The 27,002-nt window shown below is 39.9% G+C and overlaps 5 protein-coding genes, 1 long non-coding RNA gene and 2 pseudogenes across 10 annotated transcripts; 6 read left to right on the top strand and 2 right to left on the bottom strand.

Moving 5' to 3' along the window:
• Positions 1–760: 760 nt before the first annotated feature.
• Positions 761–2,084, bottom strand: LOC123473785. The gene is made up of 2 exons (XM_045175124.1): positions 1,211–2,084; positions 761–1,047 (listed from the first exon to the last, which is right to left on the bottom strand). Exons 1-2 carry the CDS (start codon positions 2,025–2,027, stop codon positions 1,034–1,036), a joined length of 831 nt encoding a protein of 276 aa, XP_045031059.1. The 5' UTR covers positions 2,028–2,084; the 3' UTR covers positions 761–1,033.
• Positions 2,085–6,337: 4,253 nt separating this feature from the next.
• On the top strand, positions 6,338–9,915 carry LOC123473950. Of its 2 annotated transcripts, none has more exons than XM_045175608.1 (6): positions 6,338–6,925; positions 7,006–7,211; positions 7,290–7,478; positions 7,570–8,491; positions 8,561–8,810; positions 8,902–9,915. In XM_045175608.1, exons 4-6 carry the CDS (start codon positions 8,182–8,184, stop codon positions 9,152–9,154), a joined length of 813 nt encoding a protein of 270 aa, XP_045031543.1. In that variant the 5' UTR covers positions 6,338–6,925; positions 7,006–7,211; positions 7,290–7,478; positions 7,570–8,181; the 3' UTR covers positions 9,155–9,915. The 2 variants fall into 2 exon arrangements, with proteins under 2 accessions (XP_045031543.1, XP_045031544.1); XM_045175609.1 differs by having other exon boundaries at positions 6,338–6,929.
• A 268-nt stretch (positions 9,916–10,183) lies between these two features.
• LOC123473951 (ubiquitin recognition factor in ER-associated degradation protein 1-like) lies at positions 10,184–11,682 on the top strand. The gene is made up of 7 exons (XM_045175611.1): positions 10,184–10,272; positions 10,448–10,497; positions 10,552–10,613; positions 10,675–10,829; positions 10,889–11,061; positions 11,129–11,370; positions 11,550–11,682. The coding sequence occupies exons 1-6, from the start codon at positions 10,270–10,272 to the stop codon at positions 11,316–11,318; spliced, it is 633 nt and encodes a 210-aa protein (XP_045031546.1). The 5' UTR covers positions 10,184–10,269; the 3' UTR covers positions 11,319–11,370; positions 11,550–11,682.
• Positions 11,630–14,437, top strand: LOC123473759 (annotated as a pseudogene).
• A 1,995-nt stretch (positions 14,438–16,432) lies between these two features.
• LOC123473954 lies at positions 16,433–18,289 on the bottom strand. Of its 3 annotated transcripts, none has more exons than XR_006648467.1 (4): positions 17,915–18,289; positions 17,545–17,694; positions 17,021–17,092; positions 16,433–16,492 (listed from the first exon to the last, which is right to left on the bottom strand). It is a non-coding gene; the product is annotated as an uncharacterized LOC123473954 (long non-coding RNA). The 3 variants fall into 3 exon arrangements; XR_006648468.1 differs by lacking the exon at positions 16,433–16,492 and adding an exon at positions 16,877–16,892; XR_006648466.1 differs by lacking the exon at positions 16,433–16,492 and having other exon boundaries at positions 16,955–17,092; positions 17,915–18,288.
• Positions 18,290–18,650: 361 nt separating this feature from the next.
• On the top strand, positions 18,651–22,288 carry LOC123473948. Of its 2 annotated transcripts, none has more exons than XM_045175604.1 (6): positions 18,651–19,298; positions 19,379–19,584; positions 19,663–19,851; positions 19,943–20,864; positions 20,934–21,183; positions 21,275–22,288. In XM_045175604.1, exons 4-6 carry the CDS (start codon positions 20,555–20,557, stop codon positions 21,525–21,527), a joined length of 813 nt encoding a protein of 270 aa, XP_045031539.1. In that variant the 5' UTR covers positions 18,651–19,298; positions 19,379–19,584; positions 19,663–19,851; positions 19,943–20,554; the 3' UTR covers positions 21,528–22,288. The 2 variants fall into 2 exon arrangements, with proteins under 2 accessions (XP_045031539.1, XP_045031540.1); XM_045175605.1 differs by having other exon boundaries at positions 18,651–19,302.
• A 251-nt stretch (positions 22,289–22,539) lies between these two features.
• LOC123473953 (ubiquitin recognition factor in ER-associated degradation protein 1-like) lies at positions 22,540–23,426 on the top strand. Its single transcript, XM_045175613.1, has 5 exons — positions 22,540–22,645; positions 22,821–22,870; positions 22,925–22,986; positions 23,048–23,202; positions 23,284–23,426. The coding sequence occupies exons 1-5, from the start codon at positions 22,643–22,645 to the stop codon at positions 23,395–23,397; spliced, it is 384 nt and encodes a 127-aa protein (XP_045031548.1). The 5' UTR covers positions 22,540–22,642; the 3' UTR covers positions 23,398–23,426.
• Positions 23,427–24,003: 577 nt separating this feature from the next.
• Positions 24,004–26,811, top strand: LOC123473758 (annotated as a pseudogene).
• The last annotated feature ends 191 nt before the right edge of the window (positions 26,812–27,002 follow it).

Here is a 27,002-nt window from a genome sequence, read left to right as displayed (position 1 = left end):
ACTAAATTTGATTATGTATTTTTCGGTAATTGTGTCATTGCTAGCAACCGTCATTGACGGTTTCTTTTGTGATTTTCGGGAGGTAATTGTTAAGCTGCGGTATTTCTGTCAATGAAATTGATAAGTTTGAAGTTTTTTCCATACAATTCAAAAATCAAAAATTATTTTTCTCTTATAATTTATATATATAACTATTCTATAACTCTGGCAAAAACATTCAAAATTGGTGCTCACGGTAAAATTAAAATACGTTGTGCGGAACAAATCGTAATAGAGCAAGCCACATTGGCAGTTAGGCACATGTTATGTCGGTTTGTGTATGGGCTTTGATTCTGAAACAAATAACTCCATCAATCCATTGAATCAATATCCTGAATCCCCATCAACATTAAATGATCGTGAAGATAGTCGCGGTAAGGTTATCCTTTTTTAAATTATCTGATCTAGGATGCCTTTGGGCTTTGTTCTGCCTGTATTTCAACATATTGGGAAACTTGACTGTTTTCCTGTTCTAAAAGATCTGAAATGTAAGTTCAATGTGATTGAAGAAGTAGTCGGTTCACGGGTTCAGTACCAGCATCCTACTGTTAGTGTATTCAAGATTTCTTCAAAAGGGTCATGGTAATGTTACGAAATCGCCTGACTCGATCGAAGGGAACGAACGTTTTCGTTAAATTAAATCGACAATCCGCCGTGTTCGACTTTAACTAGGTTTGTATTTCAGAGCAAACACGAAAAACGCCCGAACTCCAGCTACGCCTGGACCGAACTGCCCGTCCCTCACGCAGGAGGTCGGGGCGACGTTGTCAGACCGCGACGAAAAGTACAACAGCGCCACATTTACAACATTCGGCCCTTCCTGACAGAAAGATCTAGGATCTTAATTAAGGACGGCCCGACACATACAATTCGAAAAAGTCAGACGGACAGATAAGACGACAACAAAATGAATAAACAAAATTTTGAAATGAAGCATGTTATCGACCATTAGATTAAGACGGACGACCAGAAGTAAACGGCACGACAGTTGAAATTAACCTAAAAAGTCTGCACAACGGGTATTAATAATAAATGAAATTATTGTCATCGAGTTGAGGGCAGTTACGCGAGATATGGCCGAAATCACGACAATTGTAACATTGCACCTCATTTCGAGGAGTCGGGTTACGCTGCTCGAATGTCACTTGCCGGGTTGCTGGTTTAAGTGTACCTGGAGAAGATGGACGGTTTACTGTACGCGTCAGAACAGCCACTTGACTCGTCAATGCCTCCATGGCCTGGAATAACGAGTCAGTAGATCGGGTCTTTTCGGGCGTCTTTTCGTAGATTTTCTCGGTCTCTTTTGAAGCACTTGAGCCGACCGGCGAATCACTAATGCTCTCTAGACGGCGAATCTCGATAAGAAAAGCGTTGACCGAAATGGGGGGGTTTCCCATCATAACCGACTGTATCCCGGGGTGAAGAAGTCCTCGAATAAGGAAAGGGATCAGTTCCGCATCCGTGAGAGGAACAGCCCGACGACGACATAACTTAACTTTGTCCAGCACATAGGTGGATCCCGACTCGTCAGGCAGCTGCTTTCGTCCTTCCACCATGGCTTGCCATTGACTCTCGGTCAGTTGTAATTCGAAGGCTCCACGTATCCCGTTAATCCAGTCGTTCCATTGAATCAAATTCACTCCTATTTCTTCCTGCCACGTGAGCGCTTTGCCGAACAGTGAACTAATGGCGGCTCTCCTTTTGTCTCCGTCAACCCAGTTTTCTGCGAGAGCCTTTCTATTTACCATTTGCAGCCAATCTTGAATACTTTCACCCGTAGATCCAGAGTATTTTACATCTACATCTAAAACTGCTCGAACCACTACGGTTGGCACCGGCGGAACGACGGGTGGGCCAGGAGCGGGAACAGCTAGGAGCCGATTAGTCAGGGCCGTCAGTAAATTCTGATGTTGCTGCATCTGTTGTTGTTGTAGTTGTTGGTTGGCTGCCAGTGCGGCCAATGCAGCGTTTAGTGCGTTCGGATCCATTGCGGCAGGTAAAATTTCTACCTCCTCTTTAGCGTCTTGAAAATGTTCCACACCCCTGTTGGTACAACGTTCTGCGAAGCACAAGCAGTTTTCGTCGCACTGCTGCCCTTCTCTGACACACACACACCTCGCACACCATCCTACCTCACAACGACATTGACGCATCTAACAAATCTCGACGATTGATCTAATTTCCTTCCGTACAACCAGTAGGGATGTCAGCTGTAGCGACGCAGAACGTCAGCCACTGCAACACCAGCCACCGTTATATAACAACAAAATGCCTTCCGCACAACTAAAATGTTGCGTTTGCCAAACTCGGATAGCGTGAACGAACGTCTTTTTACCAGAATAAATCAACACAATCGGACCGTTTTCGACTTTTAAACCACGTTTGTATTGGGAACAAATCTCCAACGCTCGTCACACGAGCTTCGCCTAAGCCGAACAAATCTCCAACGCTCGTCACACGAGCTTCGCCTGAACCAAACAAATCTCCAACGCTCGTCACACGAGCTTTGCCTGAACCGAACAAATCTCCAACGCTCGTCACACGAGCTTCGCCTGAGCCTGACTGCCCTTCCGCACAACTAACGGGAATGTCAGCGGTAGCGACGCATGAACGTCAGCCACTGCAACACTAGCCGTTGTTAGTTTACAAAAATGCCCTTCTTCACAACCAGCAGGGATGTCAGCGGTAGCGACGCATAAACGTCAGCCACTGCAACACCAGCCGCTGTTGTTTCACACACAAAGAAAAAGTGCAACGAGAAATGTCTATTCACCGATCCGCCATGTTGGTTTGGCGCCAAGGATGGGAAGAATCCGCCACGAAATCCAGCAAATCGGGATGAAACTCGCTCCCAAGCACCCAAATGCCACGTTCAGCGACAAGATTTTCCTCTGGAAAATGTCAATGGATGTTGAAATCCGCCTCTGCAAGTTGGATGTTTCTGATAAAGTCGGATGATCAGTTTTCGCAAGGGGTCACCACGCCGTCGCCGCCACGAGAAGCGAGCACTCGATCACTTCTTTCACTAAAATGGCGTCCTCTCGCGAGTTCTCTACCGGTACCAGTAGCCAGTTTTCAGAACTATCTGGGGACCGAAATCTCGCCGCTGCCACCAAATGTTACGAAATCGCCTGACTCGATCGAAGGGAACGAACGTTTTCGTTAAATTAAATCGACAATCGGCCGTGTTCGACTTTAACTAGGTTTGTATTTCAGAGCAAACACGAAAAACGCCCGAACTCCAGCTACGCCTGGACCGAACTGCCCGTCCCTCACGCAGGAGGTCGGGGCGACGTTGTCAGACCGCGACGAAAAATACAACAGCGCAGCATTTACAACAGTAATTCTATGAATCCATGATGAATATGGTTACATTAAACAAGCAAAAGTACCTTTGACATTTTCACAGATAAATTTTACATGTTATATCATACTACCTTTTTACCCAAATTTCTTTAGAGAAAATGCACCTTTGCCCCTAATGAACTGCAGCACAGAGCTTCATATGATTGGTTGCAGTATAAAGTGCTTAGGTGGAAAAAGGTAGCAATATCCTTTCATGGGAGTAAGTATATTCTTGGAATGTCTGTAACAGTTTGTCAAAGGAGTTGTAACTTGCCAAACAATATGTAGTTTCATTTGACATCTTTCAGACCATATTTATGTAAATTATGAATGAAATAGGTCTTTACCCCAATGCTTATGCTCTTTTTGTGTAGCAATCTGAAGGCACTGGTCGACTGACCGGACATCCTCTACGTTTTTTGCTTCTCTTGGCTTCTTCACGGCATACCAATATTCTTAGTTCTACCTGCAACTCCAGTCATCATCAGAGAAAGAGATATGGGTATCAGCGATATCCGGTGAAAATATCGAAGTTTCTTAAAGTTTTCTCCCCCAAGAAAACAAAGCAATTTCAAAAATGGTGTTTGCATCACTTTTCTCTTTGCTTCCTTCGTGGCCAAAAGCACGTACAGAACCAAAGATCAGAAAAAGTTTTCCGCCTGAATATCCCGATCTTAATCAACCGACTGATGAGGAATTTACCACAATCCCAGCAGACCAGATCAACAAGAATTCATCGTTCCTCCAATGTGAGAATGAGAGAATACCAAACCCTCGCACTACTTCACAGCTTTATCTGGAGGCAGAGGCACTTGAACACGAACTGCGTGCACTAAACAACCAGCGAATTCCCCGGAATTCGTTACAATCAAAACCAGCAATTACGCCAGCCTGTCCCTTTGCCAAAGGTGACAGCCGTAATGAACCAATTCGTCAAAATGGACCTCTAAATTCAGTAATGTCACAAGAGACTCAATCCCCAGCTTTTGTGAATCAGCTCCAATTACTAGAACAACACATTGCTGAATTGGAATGGAGAGGCTCCTTTATGTCTCAAGATCTAAAGAAAACACAATTTGAAATGCTGGAGCTCCGGGACGCACTTCAGGCTTCAAACGAAAATATAAAAAAACTGGAAGAGATGCTCGGCGACGAAATTTTATACCGCCGTGAAGCACAATCACACCTAGTTGACGATAAGGCCAATCCCTATCGACTGGAAAAGGACAACGGTATTCGATCCTCACCTAGGCCAGTCCTTACGGCAGTGACAGGATTTCCACCACCGACGCCGCAACAGTTCCAGGAACGAATCTGGCCTACCGAAAAAAGATTTGAAAACGTGGAAATCTTTACCCAAACTCCTGTACCTGAAGATAATATTCCGCCTTCTGTAAAGAAGGCTAATCCATATCGACTGGAAAAGGACAACGGTATTCGATCCTCACCTAGGCCAGTCCTTACGGCAGTGACAGGATTTCCACCACCGACGCCGCAACAGTTCCAGGAACGAATCTGGCCTACCGAAAAAAGATTTCAAAACGTTAAGATCTTTACTCCAACCATTGTCCCGGAAAATTAAATTCCATTTTCTATGACCCTTGAAATTTTTGACGATGAAAATGAAATCCAAACTAAGACTGAGCAACCACCAAACCGACAGAAACGTCGCTGGTTTTTTTTTTTAATTTGAACTTATGCTCTTTCTAGGTAGCAATCTGAAGGCACTGGTCGACTAACCGGACTTCCTCTACGTTTTTTTGCTTCTCTTGCCTTCTTCACGGCGCAGCTTGTGCTTGTCTTAGGATGTCAGTATTGCACTTGATTCCCTTTAAGTGCTTGCCGGTATCTCGACACTTGCATTCGCTAGTCTGAAGAAGATAAAATGATGGTAGAAAATGTAGGGGTTGTCTTAACTTTCGCGACACTGATCCATTCAGATTGCTACACGAAAAGAGCATAACTTCAAATTAAAAAAAAAACCAGCGACGTTTCTGTCGGTTTGGTGGTTGCTCAGTCTTAGTTTGGATTTAATTTTCATCGTCAAAAATTTCAAGGGTCATAGAAACCGGAATTTCATTTTCCGGGACTCTGTTCGTGTAACGCACTGTAGGAACTGAATAATTCATTTAAGGATGTAATCCCCTCTAATCTGGACTTCCTCTACGTTTTTTTGCTCCTCTTGCCTTCTTCACGACGCAGCTTGTACTTGTCTTAGGATGTCAGTATTGCACTTGAATCCCTTTAAGTGTTTGCCGGTATCTCGACACTTGCATTCGCTAGTCTGAAGAAGATCAAATGATGGTAGAAAATGTAGGGGTTGTCTTAACTTTCGCGACACTGATCCAGTTATCATTAGAGGGGATTACATCCTTAAATGAATTATTCAGTTCCTACAGTGCGTTACACGAACAGAGCTGAGCATAACGCTTTCAAAATTTTATCTTGTCAATTTGATTTAATAAATGGATTCTGTTCCAACATTTAAACATCTTATTATAATTTTTTTTTATTTAAAAAAATGCGTCCTATTCCGAATTACACATATGATATGTGAAACGGAATGTGTATTCATCTTTTCATTTCCCAATTTTTTTTCTAGCCCCAGTTCTATCTACTTTATTTTTATTTTATTTTTGTTTGTAAGTTGCTCGTCTCCTTTAGCCGAAGAATTTCGTTTGCTGACAGAAATTCGTCTGCTACAAGTGGATGAACAACAAACCATTCACAAGCAATAGCTAAATGAAAATAAACCAGAAAGAACTAGGGCTAGAAAAAAAATTGGGAAATGAGAAAATGAATAGGGTACCCACTGCTAGGAAGAAAAGGGGAAAATCTTAATGATATTTATGAAAACTTATTTTTTAACATGAAGAATTTGGGGTCTCAATAAGACGCTGCAGCTGCAGCCCGCAGCAGACCAACTTCGACACAAATAAGATTTTCGCATTTGTGGAGAACGTGCAACGTAGGATGTTTTACTGCTCTATTCTCTGATTGACGAGTTGACGAAATTTGTGAAGAAAGAGAGAATAATATTGTGATCAGGGATGCCACGGAGCGGAGAATTCTCCTTTTTGTGGAGAATTTATGAAATAATCTAAACATGTGGAGAATGCATTCTCCACGGGGAATTGCAACAAATTGGGTTATTTTTTTTAATATTCGAAGTTAAGTCAAATCTATTTTCAAAAGTAATCATTTTTAATTTAATTAAGTGTATAAATGTAAAACGTCACTAGAGGCGCGCGCTGCCCTATGATCTATGAATGGCCTCAGCACCTCACTACGTCACTAGTCAGTACTACAGTAGGATGTAGCAAGCTTTTTTTAACTGTTTTAGCTTTTATTGTTATTAGTCTTTCAAGCAGACAGCACACAAGAGGAATATAGGACACTAGAGGACACTACACACACACAACAGCCAGTCACTTTTGAATAAAAATAAACGTGTTCAACTTCTGTTACGAATGATAAAATAACCTAGTCAAATCTTAAGACTCAAGAGCTCAACATTCAAAACTTGTTTACCTCTCATGTCGTAAGTATGGTTTGTTTTTGAATGTTATTTAAGATTTAACAAATATAGAGATTTATTTTGAAGGCTTCTTTGTATTGCAGCAATGACTTGTTCGACAATGAATGAAGATATTGATATTATAGAGGAATATCCGCTAAGAGCTGAAACCGTTAATAAGGTTGAGCATCAAGATGAAAGATTGCGTTCTTTAAGCTCTGGAAATGCATTTCCTCTTGTGAAAGCAGCTTTAAAACTGAACTCACAAAATAAGCTGACATCATTTTTCAGTATGCCAAGCACTGAAAAAGTAAGTTGTTTCCATCAGCATTATTTAACCACATTTAATAAATCATTAACAACTCTAAAACTTATTTCTTCTCATTAGACAACTGGAAATGTCATAAATGAGGATTATGAGATTCAGAGCCATATGATCGTAAACAATTAGGAGGAAATTGATCTTCTTCGTGATGTATAATCCTTTTCATTTGATACCAGCAAAAAAACCTCAACAAATACTGTTTAAAATGTTGATCGATCTACCCTTGTTGAAAATGAAACAGCCCTTCAAAAAGTATATTGAGTTAAACATTGTTAAAATTGATATTGTGCATGTTCTTTTTCTGTTCATAACTGTCATTTTCTGTTCATTTCTATTTATATAGAACACTTATCCAGCTAAGTCTCAAATAAGCCAGCCTCTACGCCAGAAACCGTATCCACCTTAAAATCCTTCTAAGTCTGTTACCAGCGATAAGCAAACTGATGGCTCCAAAGCTTCCGACCATACCGTTCTGGCTAGCGCATCTGGTCAAACAGATCAGTCTTCTCAGCCAACAGACGTTTTTATTGCAACCTTCCATCCGAGCCAGTCTGGTTGGCCAATACATCCTGGCCATTCTAAGCAGTCCAGCAGTTCCGTGCAGGCTACCAGTTCCGTACAGGCTACTAGTTCCGTGCAGGCTAGCAGTTCCGTGCAGGCTAGCAGTTCCGTGCAGGCTAGCAGTTCCGTGCAGGCTAGCAGTTCCGTGCAGGCTACCAGTTCCGTGCAGGCTAGCAGTTCCGTGCAGGCTACCAGTTCCGTGCAGGCTACCAGTTCCGTGCAGGCTAGCAGTTTCGATCAGCCTGATCAGTCGGATAAGGCAAACCATGTTCGTTACCAGCAATTCAACGAAGCTTGGCTGAATGACGAACAGTTTAAACCATGGCTAGAAAAACGGACAGTTTCCACTGAAAAATCTAAAATCATCAAAGCTTATTGCATCCCGTGCAATAAAATGATTGGGAACCACAAAACAACGTTAAAGGACCACTCAAAGAGCAAAAATCCCATCATGCTTGCACCAAGCTATGAAGTTGTCGTTAAACAACGACAATGTTTGGCAGACTTGGTTTCGGGAAGCGTTCTTTTAGCCGATGCTGTCACAGAATATGAGATGACCCTTGTCTGCTTTCTAATCCATCAGAATTTGCCAATTTCATCGATTGAATCTACTGTGTCCACTCTTCGTCGCTTTCATCCTACTGATGACAGATTAAAAAAACTTCAGTTGGGCAGAACTAAAACGACTGCTATTATCAAAGATGGTAAATTGAAATGCTGTTAAAAATTCATGAAGTTATATAATGCAGCAAGAATTTGTAACTGGTCCCTAGGTTTTGGAGTAGGCCTTAAACTAAGCCTCTACGAAAAACTTAGAAAAACATTCTTTTCCATTGTGATAGACAAAACCACAGATGTCAAGGTCCAAAGCCAATTGGCCATCATGGTGCAATATTGGGACGCTATCTTGTGCCAACTTGTGGTTGACGTGTTGGAATTCATTGTTTGTAGGGATCCGTCAGCTGATGGCTTATCAAAGTCTATCTTAACTCTATTAGAGAAACAACAGATTCCTAAGGACTGGTGTGGTATAATCGATTTTTGTTTGAATTGACACTTCATTGTCTTTCCGTATATATATATGTAAAATATAATTCATCTCTTTAATTTACAGGGTGGTGGGATTCTGCACAGACACCTGTAGTGTTATTGTTCGGGAAAAAGAAATTGGATTTAACGATTCTCCAAGAAACGATTCCGTCAATTGCCATCATAAAATGTTCCTGTCATTCCATCCATTTGGTCGCGTCCAATGCCAACAAGAAACTTCCAGAGTTACTTTAACACTTGATTTGGTCAATTTTCGCTCACTTCTCAAGAAGCACGAGCCGTCGACGGAAATTGGTGGCTTTTCAGCAATTCGTTAACATCGAAGAACATGTGATGATTTCACCGGGACAGACGCGTTGGCTTTCGTTAGAATATTGTGTTCTGCGAGTTTTAGAGCAATTTGATGCTCTTAAACTTTATTTCGAGAAAGAAGACAGGGATGAAAAGACCAAGACAACGACAGAAATCCTTCATTAACTCAATGAACGTTCAACCAAACCACTGCTTCTGTTCATGAAATATGCTAGCAAATTCGTTGAAATGTTTAAGAGCTCTTAAACATTTCAACGAATTTAACACCATTTTCCAATCTGAAATGCCCAAACTGCATTTACTGCAAAAGGAAGTTTGTGAAATGCTGACGTCCTTGGCAATCAATTTCATGGTTGTACCCACACAGCACATTTGGTTCCCCAGGACCTCCCAAAATCCTCTTAATTTCCTCCTCAGTCTTACTTGTGAGCTTCCTAAATTCCTCTAAAAACCATCTTTTTGGTTACCTGGTGGCTTCCTGATAACCTCCTCAGTACCTCTCTCACCTTCCCGAGGATCTCCCCATAACCTCCAATAATGAAACAAATTAACCATATTGTCACGCGAGTTGTATTGGAACAAGAACAAACGAATACAACAAGTGATGACTTAAATTCTAGACAATTATTCACTTTTAACTATGCGAAGAGATAACCAATATCCCTTTTCACCCGCGACAATATATATACCGGCTAGTATTCCGTACCCAGCTCCGATTTTCAGCAATAATTGTTATGATAAAATGAATACATATAAACAAAACACATTTTTCAAATGTTTTATTTATTCATCAACTACATTTGACTTTTCAAATTCTGCTGACAGTGACGAAGCCATTCGGTTACTTGATACTGCACTTTAACTATAAAATAATAAAATTAAAAGTTTTTTTTTTTCTTATTAAATATTGTTTGCGCAATTTAAAATACCTTACTAAAAACAGAAACAAACCATGATTATTTGCTAAAAGCATAATGTTTTTTGTTTACCACTAGGTGGCGTGATCCCAGAAAAAAAAGCTAAATGGAGAAAAACGGAGAATCGGGCAACCTAGCTGGACGAATTTAACATCAGCCCGTGGCAACACTGATTGTGATAGTTTACTTTTAAAGAATACAAAATGGTAAGCATGGGCTCAAAAAATACTGTTAAGGGTAATTTATCTTCGATATTGAGATTCGTCATTTCGAACCTCTCAATGGTAGATAATACGAATACAATTACACAAAATATTTCTATGATATGATATTCATACCAATAAGTAAAAGGCTGATTGCTATTTGTTATTTTACATCCAGTTTGGGTTTGGTTTTCTGGAAATGCCTTGGCCATTTAATACCCAATACAGGTAAATTGTATACATACTATTTGAAGTGGTGCTAACTCAGAAAGGTTTTTTTAGGTGTTATTCAGTCTCCATGTTGCCTGGTCAAGAACGTCAAGATGTTGAAAAAGGAGGAAAAAGTAAATAGATTTTTTTTATCTGCCTAATTATCTCCTGCTTTATCTTGTGTTTCTTATTTAGTTATAATGCCACCCTCTGCCCTGGATCAGTTGACAAGGCTTAATATCGTGTACCCAATGTTGTTTAAATTGACAAACCCTAGAGAGGGACGTATTACTCATTGTGGAGTATTAGAATTTGTTGCAGATGAAGGTAAAATATACCTACCTTACTGGGTAAGTTTCAACTAAAATATTCATAAAATTCCAACAAAGTTATTGTATTTATATATTAGATGATGCAGAACCTTCTTTTAGATGAAGGTGATTTGCTTAACATTGAAAGTGCATCATTACCTGTTGCAACCTTCTCCAAGTTTCAACCACAGTCTGAAGACTTTTTGGATATCAGCAATCCCAAAGCTGTTTTAGAAAATGCTTTGCGAAACTTTGCATGCCTTACTAGTGGGTAAATGTGGAAAATTGGCATGATCTATTTTTCTTCTTACCCCAGTTAATTTTGTTGTATATACCAGGGATGTTGTTGCCATTACTTACAATGAAAAGGTTTATGAGCTACGGGTCCTCGAGACTAAGCCGGGAAAAGCTGTTTCAATCATCGAATGTGATATGAATGTAGAGTTCGCTCCGCCTGTGGGATACTCTGAACCTAAAAAAATTGTGAAAAAAATCAAGAAGAACACATGGATACAATTGAACCAATAACTTACGAGCCAGAAGATCAAGGATTTATAGCCTTTGCTGGACAAGGAATCAGGTAAAATTCTCTCAGAAGCTTATTGATAATTTAAGTCGCAGAGTTCGGGCTTTCAAAATCACGTCTCGATAGAATATAGACATTTTTCAGATAATACGAAGTTTAGACTCCTATTCAATAACTTTTCGTAGTTGAAATCATCGCTCTATTGCTCAAAACCTTTAATATTTTTATATCAGGTTGGACGGAAAAGTAAGAAAAGTCAAAGACGATGAGCCCCCTGTCATTAAAGCTAGTTATAAACGAGGAGTACCTGACTATGATTACCATTTCGGGACATGAACTGTATAAAAGATTAAAGGAATACCTAAAGGCTCATTTAGTCAGTGTTCTTAAGGTATATCTCCAATACAAATCTATACCTTGCACTGGCCCTAGGGAAAGCTGTCTTCTGCAAATTATTTTTCTGTTTTGGTAGAATGGAGTTGACTACATGGATGAAACTGTACTCAAGTTTTACACACAACAATGGGAAGAATACCAGTTCAGCTCAAAGGTTTTGAACGGAGTTTGTGCCTATTTAAATCGGTAACGAGGTTTGATGCGATATTAAGAGTGGAAAAATTATTAATTACAATTATTTCAATAGACATTGGGTGAAACGAGAGTGTGAAGAAGGGCAGAAAGGAATTTACGAAATTTATCAATTGGCGCTTGTTACATGGAGAGAAAACTTATTTCGCCATCTCCACAAACAAGTACTACAACCCTAGATGAATTACTTTTTCCCTACAACTTGATCCAATTTCATTTAACAATAGGTAACAAATGCCGTGCTGAAACTCATTGAAAAAGAGCGAAACGGAGATCCTATTAATACACGATTAGTTAGCGGTGTCATGAACTGCTACGTTGAACTTGGTACTTTGCTTACATAGATGGAGAACAGAAAATCCGAATACGTAAAATATCTCTTCTTTTTTTTTAGGCTTGAACGAGGAAGATCAGTCAGCCAAGGGACAGAATTTATCGGTCTATAAGGATTCATTTGAGAATTCATTCTTAGAGGATACCGAGCGCTTCTATACCCGGGAAAGTGCCGAGTTCCTCCGCCACAATCCAGTGACAGTACATGAAGCGAGCCGAACAGCGGTTAACTGAGGAACAAAAACGAGTGCAGACATACTTGCATGAAGCCACCCTTGACAAATTAAGCAAAACCTGTGAAAAAGTCCTCATAGAAAAGCATTTGGAGATCTTTCAGGTATACCCTTTTCATCAGATGGTTGGAGCCCCTTTTCTTATTTATATCTCTTTATTCTTCAGGCGGAATTTCAACACCTCCTTGCCGACGACAAACATGATGAACTCGGGCGGATGTACCAATTGGTGTCGCGCATATCAGAAGGGTTAACGGAATTGCGAACATTGCTCGAAGATCACACAACCCAGCAAGGCTTGTCGGCCATCGAACGCGAAGGAGAAGCAGCACACAATGATCCTTAGGTATGTCGACCTACTGATGTACAACGAAGCAATACTCGAATAACGTTTACGGACGGTCGCAAAGGTTTACGTTACTACCATTTTGGACGTGCATCGTAAATACAACGCCCTTGTGATGTCAGCGTTTCATAACGATGCCGGATTTGTGGCCGCTTTGGACAAGGCTTGCGGGAAGTTCATTAATAGCAACGCCGTGACAAAGGCTGCAAATTCCTCGTCGAAATCGCCAAAATTGCTGGCCAAATACTGTGATCTTTTACTTAAAAAGAGCGCCAAAAATCCTGAAGAGGCCGAATTAGAGGATACGTTAAATCAAGTGGTTAGTTTTATCTATCAATGATTTCTCTTTAAGCGCACCAATTTATTGATTGAACGTGTTTTATATAGATGGTCGTCTTCAAGTATATTGAAGACAAAGACGTATTCCAGAGGTTCTGCAGCAAAATGCTGGCAAAGCGTTTGGTGCAGCATATGTCGGCTTCGGACGACGCCGAAGCGTCAATGATCTCCAAATTAAAACAAGCCTGTGGTTTCGAATATACTTCTAAACTTCAGCGCATGTTTCAAGACATCGGAGTCAGTAAAGATCTCAACGAACAATTTAAGCGCCATCTAACCAATTTTGCCGAGCCGCTTGACATCGACTTCAGTATTCAGGTTAGAAGGCTAGAAGAAGTTTAAAGTTAGCAACGAATGATATTCTATTTCTTAATTTGCACAACAGGTCCTGTCGTCTGGTTCGTGGCCTTTTCAGCAATCAGTCAACTTTTCTCTTAAGCCGAGAGTTCACATAATAAAGGTATTATTTTGATTTACTTATTGGCACAACTTTATCTATAAACATTTGTATAAACTATATTTCTGTCATATGTTAATTTTTTTTTTTCTTTCAGAAATGTATTGACATTCTCATCGAAAAGGAATACTTGGAGAGAACCGAGGGACAGAAGGATACTTATTCCTACCTCGCATGACTTCTTTATTCTGCGAGTTTTTCCTTAACTTTTGCCATTTTCGCGTTTAACTTCTACGCTAAAAAATGGGAGTCGAGGAGAGAAAGAGTTTTCACGGTTGTTGCCGCTGTTCAATAGCGGTTTTGTACGAACAGTAGGAACCGTGACCAATTCTAGGAACAAAGACGCTCACGGAGTTGATACATCATATGACTCCTGTTTAGCATACCCATTTCTGTCTTGACTCCCGTTCTATATTTACTTATTTTCCTCGTTCTTTGTTCGTGTATCTTACTGCACTTTTGATTTGACATTTTCCCCCGTCTGCTCATCCCCTCCATCTGGCTGAGAACTCTTTGTATATACGTAATCCTCGGATCTGAACGATAGAAAGAAAAGGGGCCCTTTGCCAAAGGAAATTGTTTGCCTTTGCTAACTGGGGTTCCTGTCTAAGGCTGTACTAAGTTGATTGAAATCTTGTGACCATGCTGCAACATTGTCCCGTCTTCTTGCGCGATGAGTGGTAAGTGTATTTTGAGTCCTTAGTTTTTGTCGCTCTCTGGAGGTTATCATTTTCGATTGTTAGTGGGTGCGAATGGGTTAATGTGTGAAGTTCTGCTAATAATATCACAAATAAAAATGAAAATTATTTCATATTAGAATTTCCGGAAGGATGTATGTTAGTGTTGTGTTCCCAAATAATTTCGACATTTTACAACAACAAACTGAGGTGGTCTGATAAACTCTAACGCTGGAAATTGGTAGCGGTAATAGGGGCATGCTATGCGGACCCACCCGTCTCGGTTTCGATACACAAATCGTACATTTTGTATACAAATCCTTCCTCTAATTGTCACAGTTCTTTGTTCGAAGAAACTGTAATACACCGTGATAAGTAAGTAACCAGATGAAACTGGTATACTAATGCAATAAAAGCATTTTTGGAATTTAGAAAAATGAAAAATCTCGACTGTAAAAATATCCCTTTCTTTGAACGAGCTATGTTTGAAGAAAAAATCAAGCTGATCTCCCTTTAAGCATAATTCACACCAATAATGAAGGCTGAACTCATCGGGTCTTGGATTGGGTACACCATGAGAGTAGAATGCGGTGCCTCGTAGAAATGAGGACTATGTTGGCCGTACTCCGTAGACTGTGGTGTGCTTTCCGCCACCGCGTAAATCATAGAATGAAACTGGTGAGCTCCTCCGATTTTGTCAAAAGTTACCATAATTAAATTTTGCGTTCATCCCTTATTCTGAATTACTATATGAAACTTTAATGAGGTATGTGGCATATTTGATGTTCTACCTTCCATGAAAACTACCAAAATGGGGAAAAAACAACAACAAACAAACAAACACAAACACAAAACTGGCTTTTCTCTTTTCTAGCTTTTTACCTGGACCATGCTTGCGTCTCTAACGAACGATGGAAATGTTCTTCTGCTGTGTGTGATACATTTTTGTTTGCAAATTTCTTATTTCGATTGTTGGAAACTTATCACTGCCTCAAATACAAAGTATACATTTATGTGTACAGGCTTGCATCAATTTCCTTTAAAATATTTTGAGGAAACAGGTTCCACAGAATATTCCCCAGGTGAGCCCAAGTAGGAAGAGGAGGCCTTTTGCTCCACCAGTGATTTCGATCGCCATGTCTTTGTCTTCCAACATGGCCGCACACATCTAGATGATGCTGACGGCAAAGCAACACCGGTTTTTACATTCATTTAAATTGAAATCAACAAATCTTCAGAAAAACTATTGAACACTGTTCGAAAAATATTAATCTTTCTAATCCAGAAAAAAATTTCGTTACAAATTAGAAATTAAATTTGTAAAATGCATACCAATATGCTTAGTTCTACCTGCAACTCCAGTCATCATCAGAGAAAGAGATATGGGTATCAGCGATATCCGGTGAAAATATCGAAGTTTCTTAAAGTTTTCTCCCCCAAGAAAACAAAGCAATTTCAAAAATGGTGTTTGCATCACTTTTCTCTTTGCTTCCTTCGTGGCCAAAAGCACGTACAGAACCAAAGATCAGAAAAAGTTTTCCGCCTGAATATCCCGATCTTAATCAACCGACTGATGAGGAATTTACCACAATCCCAGCAGACCAGATCAACAAGAATTCATCGTTCCTCCAATGTGAGAATGAGAGAATACCAAACCCTCGCACTACTTCACAGCTTTATCTGGAGGCAGAGGCACTTGAACACGAACTGCGTGCACTAAACAACCAGCGAATTCCCCGGAATTCGTTACAATCAAAACCAGCAATTACGCCAGCAAGTCCCTTTGCCAAAGGTGACAGCCGTAATGAACCAATTCGTCAAAATGGACCTCTAAATTCAGTAATGTCACAAAAGACTCAATCCCCAGCTTTTGTGAATCAGCTCCAATTACTAGAACAACACATTGCTGAATTGGAATGGAGAGGCTCCTTTATGTCTCAAGATCTAAAGAAAACACAATTTGAAATGCTGGAGCTCCGGGACGCACTTCAGGCTTCAAACGAAATTATAAAAAAACTGGAAGAGATACTCGGCGACGAAACTTTATACCGCCGTGAAGCAAAATCACACCAAGTTGACGATCAAGCCAATCCCTATCGACTGGAAAAGGACAACGGTATTCGATCCTCACCTAGGCCAGTCCTTACGGCAGTGACAGGATTTCCACCACCGACGCCGCAACAGTTCCAGGAACGAATCTGGCCTACCGAAAAAGATTTGAAAACGTGGAAATCTTTACCCAAACTCCTGTACCGGAAGATGGTATTCCGCCTTCTGTAAAGAAGGCTAATCCATATCGACTGGAAAAGGACAACGGTATTCGATCCTCACCTAGGCCAGTCCTTACGGCAGTGACAGGATTTCCACCACCGACGCCGCAACAGTTCCAGGAACGAATCTGGCCTACCGAAAAAGATTTGAAAACGTGGAAATCTTTACCCAAACTCCTGTACCGGAAGATGGTATTCCGCCTTCTGTAAAGAAGGCTAATCCATATCGACTGGAAAAGGACAACGGTATTCGATCCTCACCTAGGCCAGTCCTTTCGGCAGTGACAGGATTTCCACCACCGACGCCGCAACAGTTCCAGGAACGAATCTGGCCTACCGAAAAAGATTTGAAAACGTGGAAATCTTTACCCAAACTCCTGTACCGGAAGATGGTATTCTGCCTTCTGTAAAGAAGGCTAATCCATATCGACTGGAAAACGACAACGGTATTCGATCCTCACTTAGGCCAGTCCTTACGGCAGTGACAGGATTTCCACCACCGACGCCGCAACAGTTCCAGGAACGAATCTGGCCTACCGTAAAAAGATTTGAAAACGTGGAAATCTTTACCCAAACTCCTGTACCGGAAGATGGTATTCCGCCTTCTGTAAAGAAGGCTAATCCATATCGACTGGAAAAGGACAACGGTATTCGATCCTCACCTAGGCCAGTCCTTACGGCAGTGACAGGATTTCCACCACCGACGCCGCAACAGTTCCAGGAACGAATCTGGCCTACCGAAAAAGATTTGAAAACGTGGAAATCTTTACCCAAACTCCTGTACCGGAAGATGGTATTCCGCCTTCTGTAAAGAAGGCTAATCCATATCGACTGGAAAAGGACAACGGTATTCGATCCTCACCTAGGCCAGTCCTTACGGCAGTGACAGGATTTCCACCACCGACGCCGCAACAGTTCCAGGAACGAATCTGGCCTACCGAAAAAAGATTTGAAAACGTGGAAATCTTTACCCAAACTCCTGTACCGGAAGATGGTATTCCGCCTTCTGTAAAGAAGGCTAATCCATATCGACTGGAAAAGGACAATGGTATTCGATCCTCACCTAGGCCAGTCCTTATGGCTTTGACAGGATTTCCACAACCGACGCCGCAACAGTTCCAGGAACGAATCTGGCCTACCGAAAAAAGATTTCAAAACGTTAAGATCTTTACCCCAACCATTGTCCCGGAAAATTAGATTCCATTTTCTATGACCCTTGTAATTTTTGACGATGAAAATGAAATCCAAACTAAGACTGAGCAACCACCAAACCGACAGAAACGTCGCTGGTTTGTTTTTTAAATTTGAACTTATGTTCTTTCTGTGTAGCAATCTGAAGGCACTGGTCGACTAACCGGACTTCCTCTACGTTTTTTTGCTTCTCTTGCCTTCTTCACGGCGCAGCTTGTGCTTGTCTTAGGATGTCAGTATTGCACTTGAATCCCTTTAAGTGCTTGCCGGTATCTCGACACTTGCATTCGCTAGTCTGAAGAAGATCAAATGATGGTAGAAAATGTAGGGGTTGTCTTAACTTTCGCGACACTGATCCAGTTATCATTAGAGGGGATTACATCCTTAAATGAATTATTCAGTTCCTACAGTGCGTTACACGAACAGAGCTGAGCATAACGCTTTCAAAATTTTATCTTGTAAATTTGATTTAATAAATGGATTCTGTTCCAACATTTGAACATCTTATTATATTTTTTTATTAAAAAAAATGCGTCCTATTCCGAATTACACATATGATATGTGAAACGGAATGTGTATTCATCTTTTCATTTCCCAATTTTTTTCTAGCCCCAGTTCTATCTACTTTATTTTTATTTTATTTTTGTTTGTAAGTTGCTCGTCTCCTTTAGCCGAAGAATTTCGTTTGCTGACAGAAATTCGTCTGCTACAAGTGGATGAACAACAAACCATTCACAAGCAATAGCTAAATAAAAATAAACCAGAAAGAACTAGGGCTAGAAAAAAAATTGGGAAATGAGAAAATGAATAGGGTACCCACTGCTAGGAAGAAAAGGGGAAAATCTTAATGATATTTATGAAAACTTATTTTTTAACATGAAGAATTTGGGGTCTCCATAAGACGCTGCAGCTGCAGCCCGCAGCAGACCAACTTCGACACAAATAAGATTTTCGCATTTGTGGAGAACGTGCAACGTAGGATGTTTTACTGCTCTATTCTCTGATTGACGAGTTGACGAAATTTGTGAAGAAAGAGAGAATAATATTGTGATCAGGGATGCCACGGAGCGGAGAATTCTCCTTTTTGTGGAGAATTTATGAAATAATCTAAACATGTGGAGAATGCATTCTCCACGGGGAATTGCAACAAATTGGGTTATTTTTTTTAATATTCGAAGTTAAGTCAAATCTATTTTCAAAAGTAATCATTTTTAATTTAATTAAGTGTATAAATGTAAAACGTCACTAGAGGCGCGCGCTGCCCTATGATCTATGAATGGCCTCAGCACCTCACTACGTCACTAGTCAGTACTACAGTAGGATGTAGCAAGCTTTTTTTAACTGTTTTAGCTTTTATTGTTATTAGTCTTTCAAGCAGACAGCACACAAGAGGAATATAGGACACTAGAGGACACTACACACACACAACAGCCAGTCACTTTTGAATAAAAATAAACGTGTTCAACTTCTGTTACGAATGATAAAATAACCTAGTCAAATCTTAAGACTCAAGAGCTCAACATTCAAAACTTGTTTACCTCTCATGTCGTAAGTATGGTTTGTTTTTGAATGTTATTTAAGATTTAACAAATATAGAGATTTATTTTGAAGGCTTCTTTGTATTGCAGCAATGACTTGTTCGACAATGAATGAAGATATTGATATTATAGAGGAATATCCGCTAAGAGCTGAAACCGTTAATAAGGTTGAGCATCAAGATGAAAGATTGCGTTCTTTAAGCTCTGGAAATGCATTTCCTCTTGTGAAAGCAGCTTTAAAACTGAACTCACAAAATAAGCTGACATCATTTTTCAGTATGCCAAGCACTGAAAAAGTAAGTTGTTTCCATCAGCATTATTTAACCACATTTAATAAATCATTAACAACTCTAAAACTTATTTCTTCTCATTAGACAACTGGAAATGTCATAAATGAGGATTATGAGATTCAGAGCCATATGATCGTAAACAATTAGGAGGAAATTGATCTTCTTCGTGATGTATAATCCTTTTCATTTGATACCAGCAAAAAAACCTCAACAAATACTGTTTAAAATGTTGATCGATCTACCCTTGTTGAAAATGAAACAGCCCTTCAAAAAGTATATTGAGTTAAACATTGTTAAAATTGATATTGTGCATGTTCTTTTTCTGTTCATAACTGTCATTTTCTGTTCATTTCTATTTATATAGAACACTTATCCAGCTAAGTCTCAAATAAGCCAGCCTCTACGCCAGAAACCGTATCCACCTTAAAATCCTTCTAAGTCTGTTACCAGCGATAAGCAAACTGATGGCTCCAAAGCTTCCGACCATACCGTTCTGGCTAGCGCATCTGGTCAAACAGATCAGTCTTCTCAGCCAACAGACGTTTTTATTGCAACCTTCCATCCGAGCCAGTCTGGTTGGCCAATACATCCTGGCCATTCTAAGCAGTCCAGCAGTTCCGTGCAGGCTACCAGTTCCGTACAGGCTACTAGTTCCGTGCAGGCTAGCAGTTCCGTGCAGGCTAGCAGTTCCGTGCAGGCTAGCAGTTCCGTGCAGGCTAGCAGTTCCGTGCAGGCTACCAGTTCCGTGCAGGCTAGCAGTTCCGTGCAGGCTACCAGTTCCGTGCAGGCTACCAGTTCCGTGCAGGCTAGCAGTTTCGATCAGCCTGATCAGTCGGATAAGGCAAACCATGTTCGTTACCAGCAATTCAACGAAGCTTGGCTGAATGACGAACAGTTTAAACCATGGCTAGAAAAACGGACAGTTTCCACTGAAAAATCTAAAATCATCAAAGCTTATTGCATCCCGTGCAATAAAATGATTGGGAACCACAAAACAACGTTAAAGGACCACTCAAAGAGCAAAAATCCCATCATGCTTGCACCAAGCTATGAAGTTGTCGTTAAACAACGACAATGTTTGGCAGACTTGGTTTCGGGAAGCGTTCTTTTAGCCGATGCTGTCACAGAATATGAGATGACCCTTGTCTGCTTTCTAATCCATCAGAATTTGCCAATTTCATCGATTGAATCTACTGTGTCCACTCTTCGTCGCTTTCATCCTACTGATGACAGATTAAAAAAACTTCAGTTGGGCAGAACTAAAACGACTGCTATTATCAAAGATGGTAAATTGAAATGCTGTTAAAAATTCATGAAGTTATATAATGCAGCAAGAATTTGTAACTGGTCCCTAGGTTTTGGAGTAGGCCTTAAACTAAGCCTCTACGAAAAACTTAGAAAAACATTCTTTTCCATTGTGATAGACAAAACCACAGATGTCAAGGTCCAAAGCCAATTGGCCATCATGGTGCAATATTGGGACGCTATCTTGTGCCAACTTGTGGTTGACGTGTTGGAATTCATTGTTTGTAGGGATCCGTCAGCTGATGGCTTATCAAAGTCTATCTTAACTCTATTAGAGAAACAACAGATTCCTAAGGACTGGTGTGGTATAATCGATTTTTGTTTGAATTGACACTTCATTGTCTTTCCGTATATATATATGTAAAATATAATTCATCTCTTTAATTTACAGGGTGGTGGGATTCTGCACAGACACCTGTAGTGTTATTGTTCGGGAAAAAGAAATTGGATTTAACGATTCTCCAAGAAACGATTCCGTCAATTGCCATCATAAAATGTTCCTGTCATTCCATCCATTTGGTCGCGTCCAATGCCAACAAGAAACTTCCAGAGTTACTTTAACACTTGATTTGGTCAATTTTCGCTCACTTCTCAAGAAGCACGAGCCGTCGACGGAAATTGGTGGCTTTTCAGCAATTCGTTAACATCGAAGAACATGTGATGATTTCACCGGGACAGACGCGTTGGCTTTCGTTAGAATATTGTGTTCTGCGAGTTTTAGAGCAATTTGATGCTCTTAAACTTTATTTCGAGAAAGAAGACAGGGATGAAAAGACCAAGACAACGACAGAAATCCTTCATTAACTCAATGAACGTTCAACCAAACCACTGCTTCTGTTCATGAAATATGCTAGCAAATTCGTTGAAATGTTTAAGAGCTCTTAAACATTTCAACGAATTTAACACCATTTTCCAATCTGAAATGCCCAAACTGCATTTACTGCAAAAGGAAGTTTGTGAAATGCTGACGTCCTTGGCAATCAATTTCATGGTTGTACCCACACAGCACATTTGGTTCCCCAGGACCTCCCAAAATCCTCTTAATTTCCTCCTCAGTCTTACTTGTGAGCTTCCTAAATTCCTCTAAAAACCATCTTTTTGGTTACCTGGTGGCTTCCTGATAACCTCCTCAGTACCTCTCTCACCTTCCCGAGGATCTCCCCATAACCTCCAATAATGAAACAAATTAACCATATTGTCACGCGAGTTGTATTGGAACAAGAACAAACGAATACAACAAGTGATGACTTAAATTCTAGACAATTATTCACTTTTAACTATGCGAAGAGATAACCAATATCCCTTTTCACCCGCGACAATATATATACCGGCTAGTATTCCGTACCCAGCTCCGATTTTCAGCAATAATTGTTATGATAAAATGAATACATATAAACAAAACACATTTTTCAAATGTTTTATTTATTCATCAACTACATTTGACTTTTCAAATTCTGCTGACAGTGACGAAGCCATTCGGTTACTTGATACTGCACTTTAACTATAAAATAATAAAATTAAAAGTTTTTTTTTTTCTTATTAAATATTGTTTGCGCAATTTAAAATACCTTACTAAAAACAGAAACAAACCATGATTATTTGCTAAAAGCATAATGTTTTTTGTTTACCACTAGGTGGCGTGATCCCAGAAAAAAAAGCTAAATGGAGAAAAACGGAGAATCGGGCAACCTAGCTGGACGAATTTAACATCAGCCCGTGGCAACACTGATTGTGATAGTTTACTTTTAAAGAATACAAAATGGTAAGCATGGGCTCAAAAAATACTGTTAAGGGTAATTTATCTTCGATATTGAGATTCGTCATTTCGAACCTCTCAATGGTAGATAATACGAATACAATTACACAAAATATTTCTATGATATGATATTCATACCAATAAGTAAAAGGCTGATTGCTATTTGTTATTTTACATCCAGTTTGGGTTTGGTTTTCTGGAAATGCCTTGGCCATTTAATACCCAATACAGGTAAATTGTATACATACTATTTGAAGTGGTGCTAACTCAGAAAGGTTTTTTTAGGTGTTATTCAGTCTCCATGTTGCCTGGTCAAGAACGTCAAGATGTTGAAAAAGGAGGAAAAAGTAAATAGATTTTTTTTATCTGCCTAATTATCTCCTGCTTTATCTTGTGTTTCTTATTTAGTTATAATGCCACCCTCTGCCCTGGATCAGTTGACAAGGCTTAATATCGTGTACCCAATGTTGTTTAAATTGACAAACCCTAGAGAGGGACGTATTACTCATTGTGGAGTATTAGAATTTGTTGCAGATGAAGGTAAAATATACCTACCTTACTGGGTAAGTTTCAACTAAAATATTCATAAAATTCCAACAAAGTTATTGTATTTATATATTAGATGATGCAGAACCTTCTTTTAGATGAAGGTGATTTGCTTAACATTGAAAGTGCATCATTACCTGTTGCAACCTTCTCCAAGTTTCAACCACAGTCTGAAGACTTTTTGGATATCAGCAATCCCAAAGCTGTTTTAGAAAATGCTTTGCGAAACTTTGCATGCCTTACTAGTGGGTAAATGTGGAAAATTGGCATGATCTATTTTTCTTCTTACCCCAGTTAATTTTGTTGTATATACCAGGGATGTTGTTGCCATTACTTACAATGAAAAGGTTTATGAGCTACGGGTCCTCGAGACTAAGCCGGGAAAAGCTGTTTCAATCATCGAATGTGATATGAATGTAGAGTTCGCTCCGCCTGTGGGATACTCTGAACCTAAAAAAATTGTGAAAAAAAATCAAGAAGAACACATGGATACAATTGAACCAATAACTTACGAGCCAGAAGATCAAGGATTTATAGCCTTTGCTGGACAAGGAATCAGGTAAAATTCTCTCAGAAGCTTATTGATAATTTAAGTCGCAGAGTTCGGGCTTTCAAAATCACGTCTCGATAGAATATAGACATTTTTCAGATAATACGAAGTTTAGACTCCTATTCAATAACTTTTCGTAGTTGAAATCATCGCTCTATTGCTCAAAACCTTTAATATTTTTATATCAGGTTGGACGGAAAAGTAAGAAAAGTCAAAGACGATGAGCCCCCTGTCATTAAAGCTAGTTATAAACGAGGAGTACCTGACTATGATTACCATTTCGGGACATGAACTGTATAAAAGATTAAAGGAATACCTAAAGGCTCATTTAGTCAGTGTTCTTAAGGTATATCTCCAATACAAATCTATACCTTGCACTGGCCCTAGGGAAAGCTGTCTTCTGCAAATTATTTTTCTGTTTTGGTAGAATGGAGTTGACTACATGGATGAAACTGTACTCAAGTTTTACACACAACAATGGGAAGAATACCAGTTCAGCTCAAAGGTTTTGAACGGAGTTTGTGCCTATTTAAATCGGTAACGAGGTTTGATGCGATATTAAGAGTGGAAAAATTATTAATTACAATTATTTCAATAGACATTGGGTGAAACGAGAGTGTGAAGAAGGGCAGAAAGGAATTTACGAAATTTATCAATTGGCGCTTGTTACATGGAGAGAAAACTTATTTCGCCATCTCCACAAACAAGTACTACAACCCTAGATGAATTACTTTTTCCCTACAACTTGATCCAATTTCATTTAACAATAGGTAACAAATGCCGTGCTGAAACTCATTGAAAAAGAGCGAAACGGAGATCCTATTAATACACGATTAGTTAGCGGTGTCATGAACTGCTACGTTGAACTTGGTACTTTGCTTACATAGATGGAGAACAGAAAATCCGAATACGTAAAATATCTCTTCTTTTTTTTTAGGCTTGAACGAGGAAGATCAGTCAGCCAAGGGACAGAATTTATCGGTCTATAAGGATTCATTTGAGAATTCATTCTTAGAGGATACCGAGCGCTTCTATACCCGGGAAAGTGCCGAGTTCCTCCGCCACAATCCAGTGACAGTACATGAAGCGAGCCGAACAGCGGTTAACTGAGGAACAAAAACGAGTGCAGACATACTTGCATGAAGCCACCCTTGACAAATTAAGCAAAACCTGTGAAAAAGTCCTCATAGAAAAGCATTTGGAGATCTTTCAGGTATACCCTTTTCATCAGATGGTTGGAGCCCCTTTTCTTATTTATATCTCTTTATTCTTCAGGCGGAATTTCAACACCTCCTTGCCGACGACAAACATGATGAACTCGGGCGGATGTACCAATTGGTGTCGCGCATATCAGAAGGGTTAACGGAATTGCGAACATTGCTCGAAGATCACACAACCCAGCAAGGCTTGTCGGCCATCGAACGCGAAGGAGAAGCAGCACACAATGATCCTTAGGTATGTCGACCTACTGATGTACAACGAAGCAATACTCGAATAACGTTTACGGACGGTCGCAAAGGTTTACGTTACTACCATTTTGGACGTGCATCGTAAATACAACGCCCTTGTGATGTCAGCGTTTCATAACGATGCCGGATTTGTGGCCGCTTTGGACAAGGCTTGCGGGAAGTTCATTAATAGCAACGCCGTGACAAAGGCTGCAAATTCCTCGTCGAAATCGCCAAAATTGCTGGCCAAATACTGTGATCTTTTACTTAAAAAGAGCGCCAAAAATCCTGAAGAGGCCGAATTAGAGGATACGTTAAATCAAGTGGTTAGTTTTATCTATCAATGATTTCTCTTTAAGCGCACCAATTTATTGATTGAACGTGTTTTATATAGATGGTCGTCTTCAAGTATATTGAAGACAAAGACGTATTCCAGAGGTTCTGCAGCAAAATGCTGGCAAAGCGTTTGGTGCAGCATATGTCGGCTTCGGACGACGCCGAAGCGTCAATGATCTCCAAATTAAAACAAGCCTGTGGTTTCGAATATACTTCTAAACTTCAGCGCATGTTTCAAGACATCGGAGTCAGTAAAGATCTCAACGAACAATTTAAGCGCCATCTAACCAATTTTGCCGAGCCGCTTGACATCGACTTCAGTATTCAGGTTAGAAGGCTAGAAGAAGTTTAAAGTTAGCAACGAATGATATTCTATTTCTTAATTTGCACAACAGGTCCTGTCGTCTGGTTCGTGGCCTTTTCAGCAATCAGTCAACTTTTCTCTTAAGCCGAGAGTTCACATAATAAAGGTATTATTTTGATTTACTTATTGGCACAACTTTATCTATAAACATTTGTATAAACTATATTTCTGTCATATGTTAATTTTTTTTTTTCTTTCAGAAATGTATTGACATTCTCATCGAAAAGGAATACTTGGAGAGAACCGAGGGACAGAAGGATACTTATTCCTACCTCGCATGACTTCTTTATTCTGCGAGTTTTTCCTTAACTTTTGCCATTTTCGCGTTTAACTTCTACGCTAAAAAATGGGAGTCGAGGAGAGAAAGAGTTTTCACGGTTGTTGCCGCTGTTCAATAGCGGTTTTGTACGAACAGTAGGAACCGTGACCAATTCTAGGAACAAAGACGCTCACGGAGTTGATACATCATATGACTCCTGTTTAGCATACCCATTTCTGTCTTGACTCCCGTTCTATATTTACTTATTTTCCTCGTTCTTTGTTCGTGTATCTTACTGCACTTTTGATTTGACATTTTCCCCCGTCTGCTCATCCCCTCCATCTGGCTGAGAACTCTTTGTATATACGTAATCCTCGGATCTGAACGATAGAAAGAAAAGGGGCCCTTTGCCAAAGGAAATTGTTTGCCTTTGCTAACTGGGGTTCCTGTCTAAGGCTGTACTAAGTTGATTGAAATCTTGTGACCATGCTGCAACATTGTCCCGTCTTCTTGCGGGATGAGTGGTAAGTGTATTTTGAGTCCTTAGTTTTTGTCGCTCTCTGGAGGTTATCATTTTCGATTGTTAGTGGGTGCGAATGGGTTAATGTGTGAAGTTCTGCTAATAATATCACAAATAAAAATGAAAATTATTTCATATTAGAATTTCCGGAAGGATGTATGTTAGTGTTGTGTTCCCAAATAATTTCGACATTTTACAACAACAAACTGAGGTGGTCTGATAAACTCTAACGCTGGAAATTGGTAGCGGTAATAGGGGCATGCTATGCGGACCCACCCGTCTCGGTTTCGATACACAAATCGTACATTTTGTATACAAATCCTTCCTCTAATTGTCACAG

This window comes from Daphnia magna, linkage group LG6 (genome assembly GCF_020631705.1).
Source record: "Daphnia magna isolate NIES linkage group LG6, ASM2063170v1.1, whole genome shotgun sequence".
Taxonomy (NCBI): Eukaryota; Metazoa; Arthropoda; class Branchiopoda; order Diplostraca; family Daphniidae; genus Daphnia; species Daphnia magna.
This window is presented reverse-complemented; position numbering and strand designations above follow the sequence as displayed.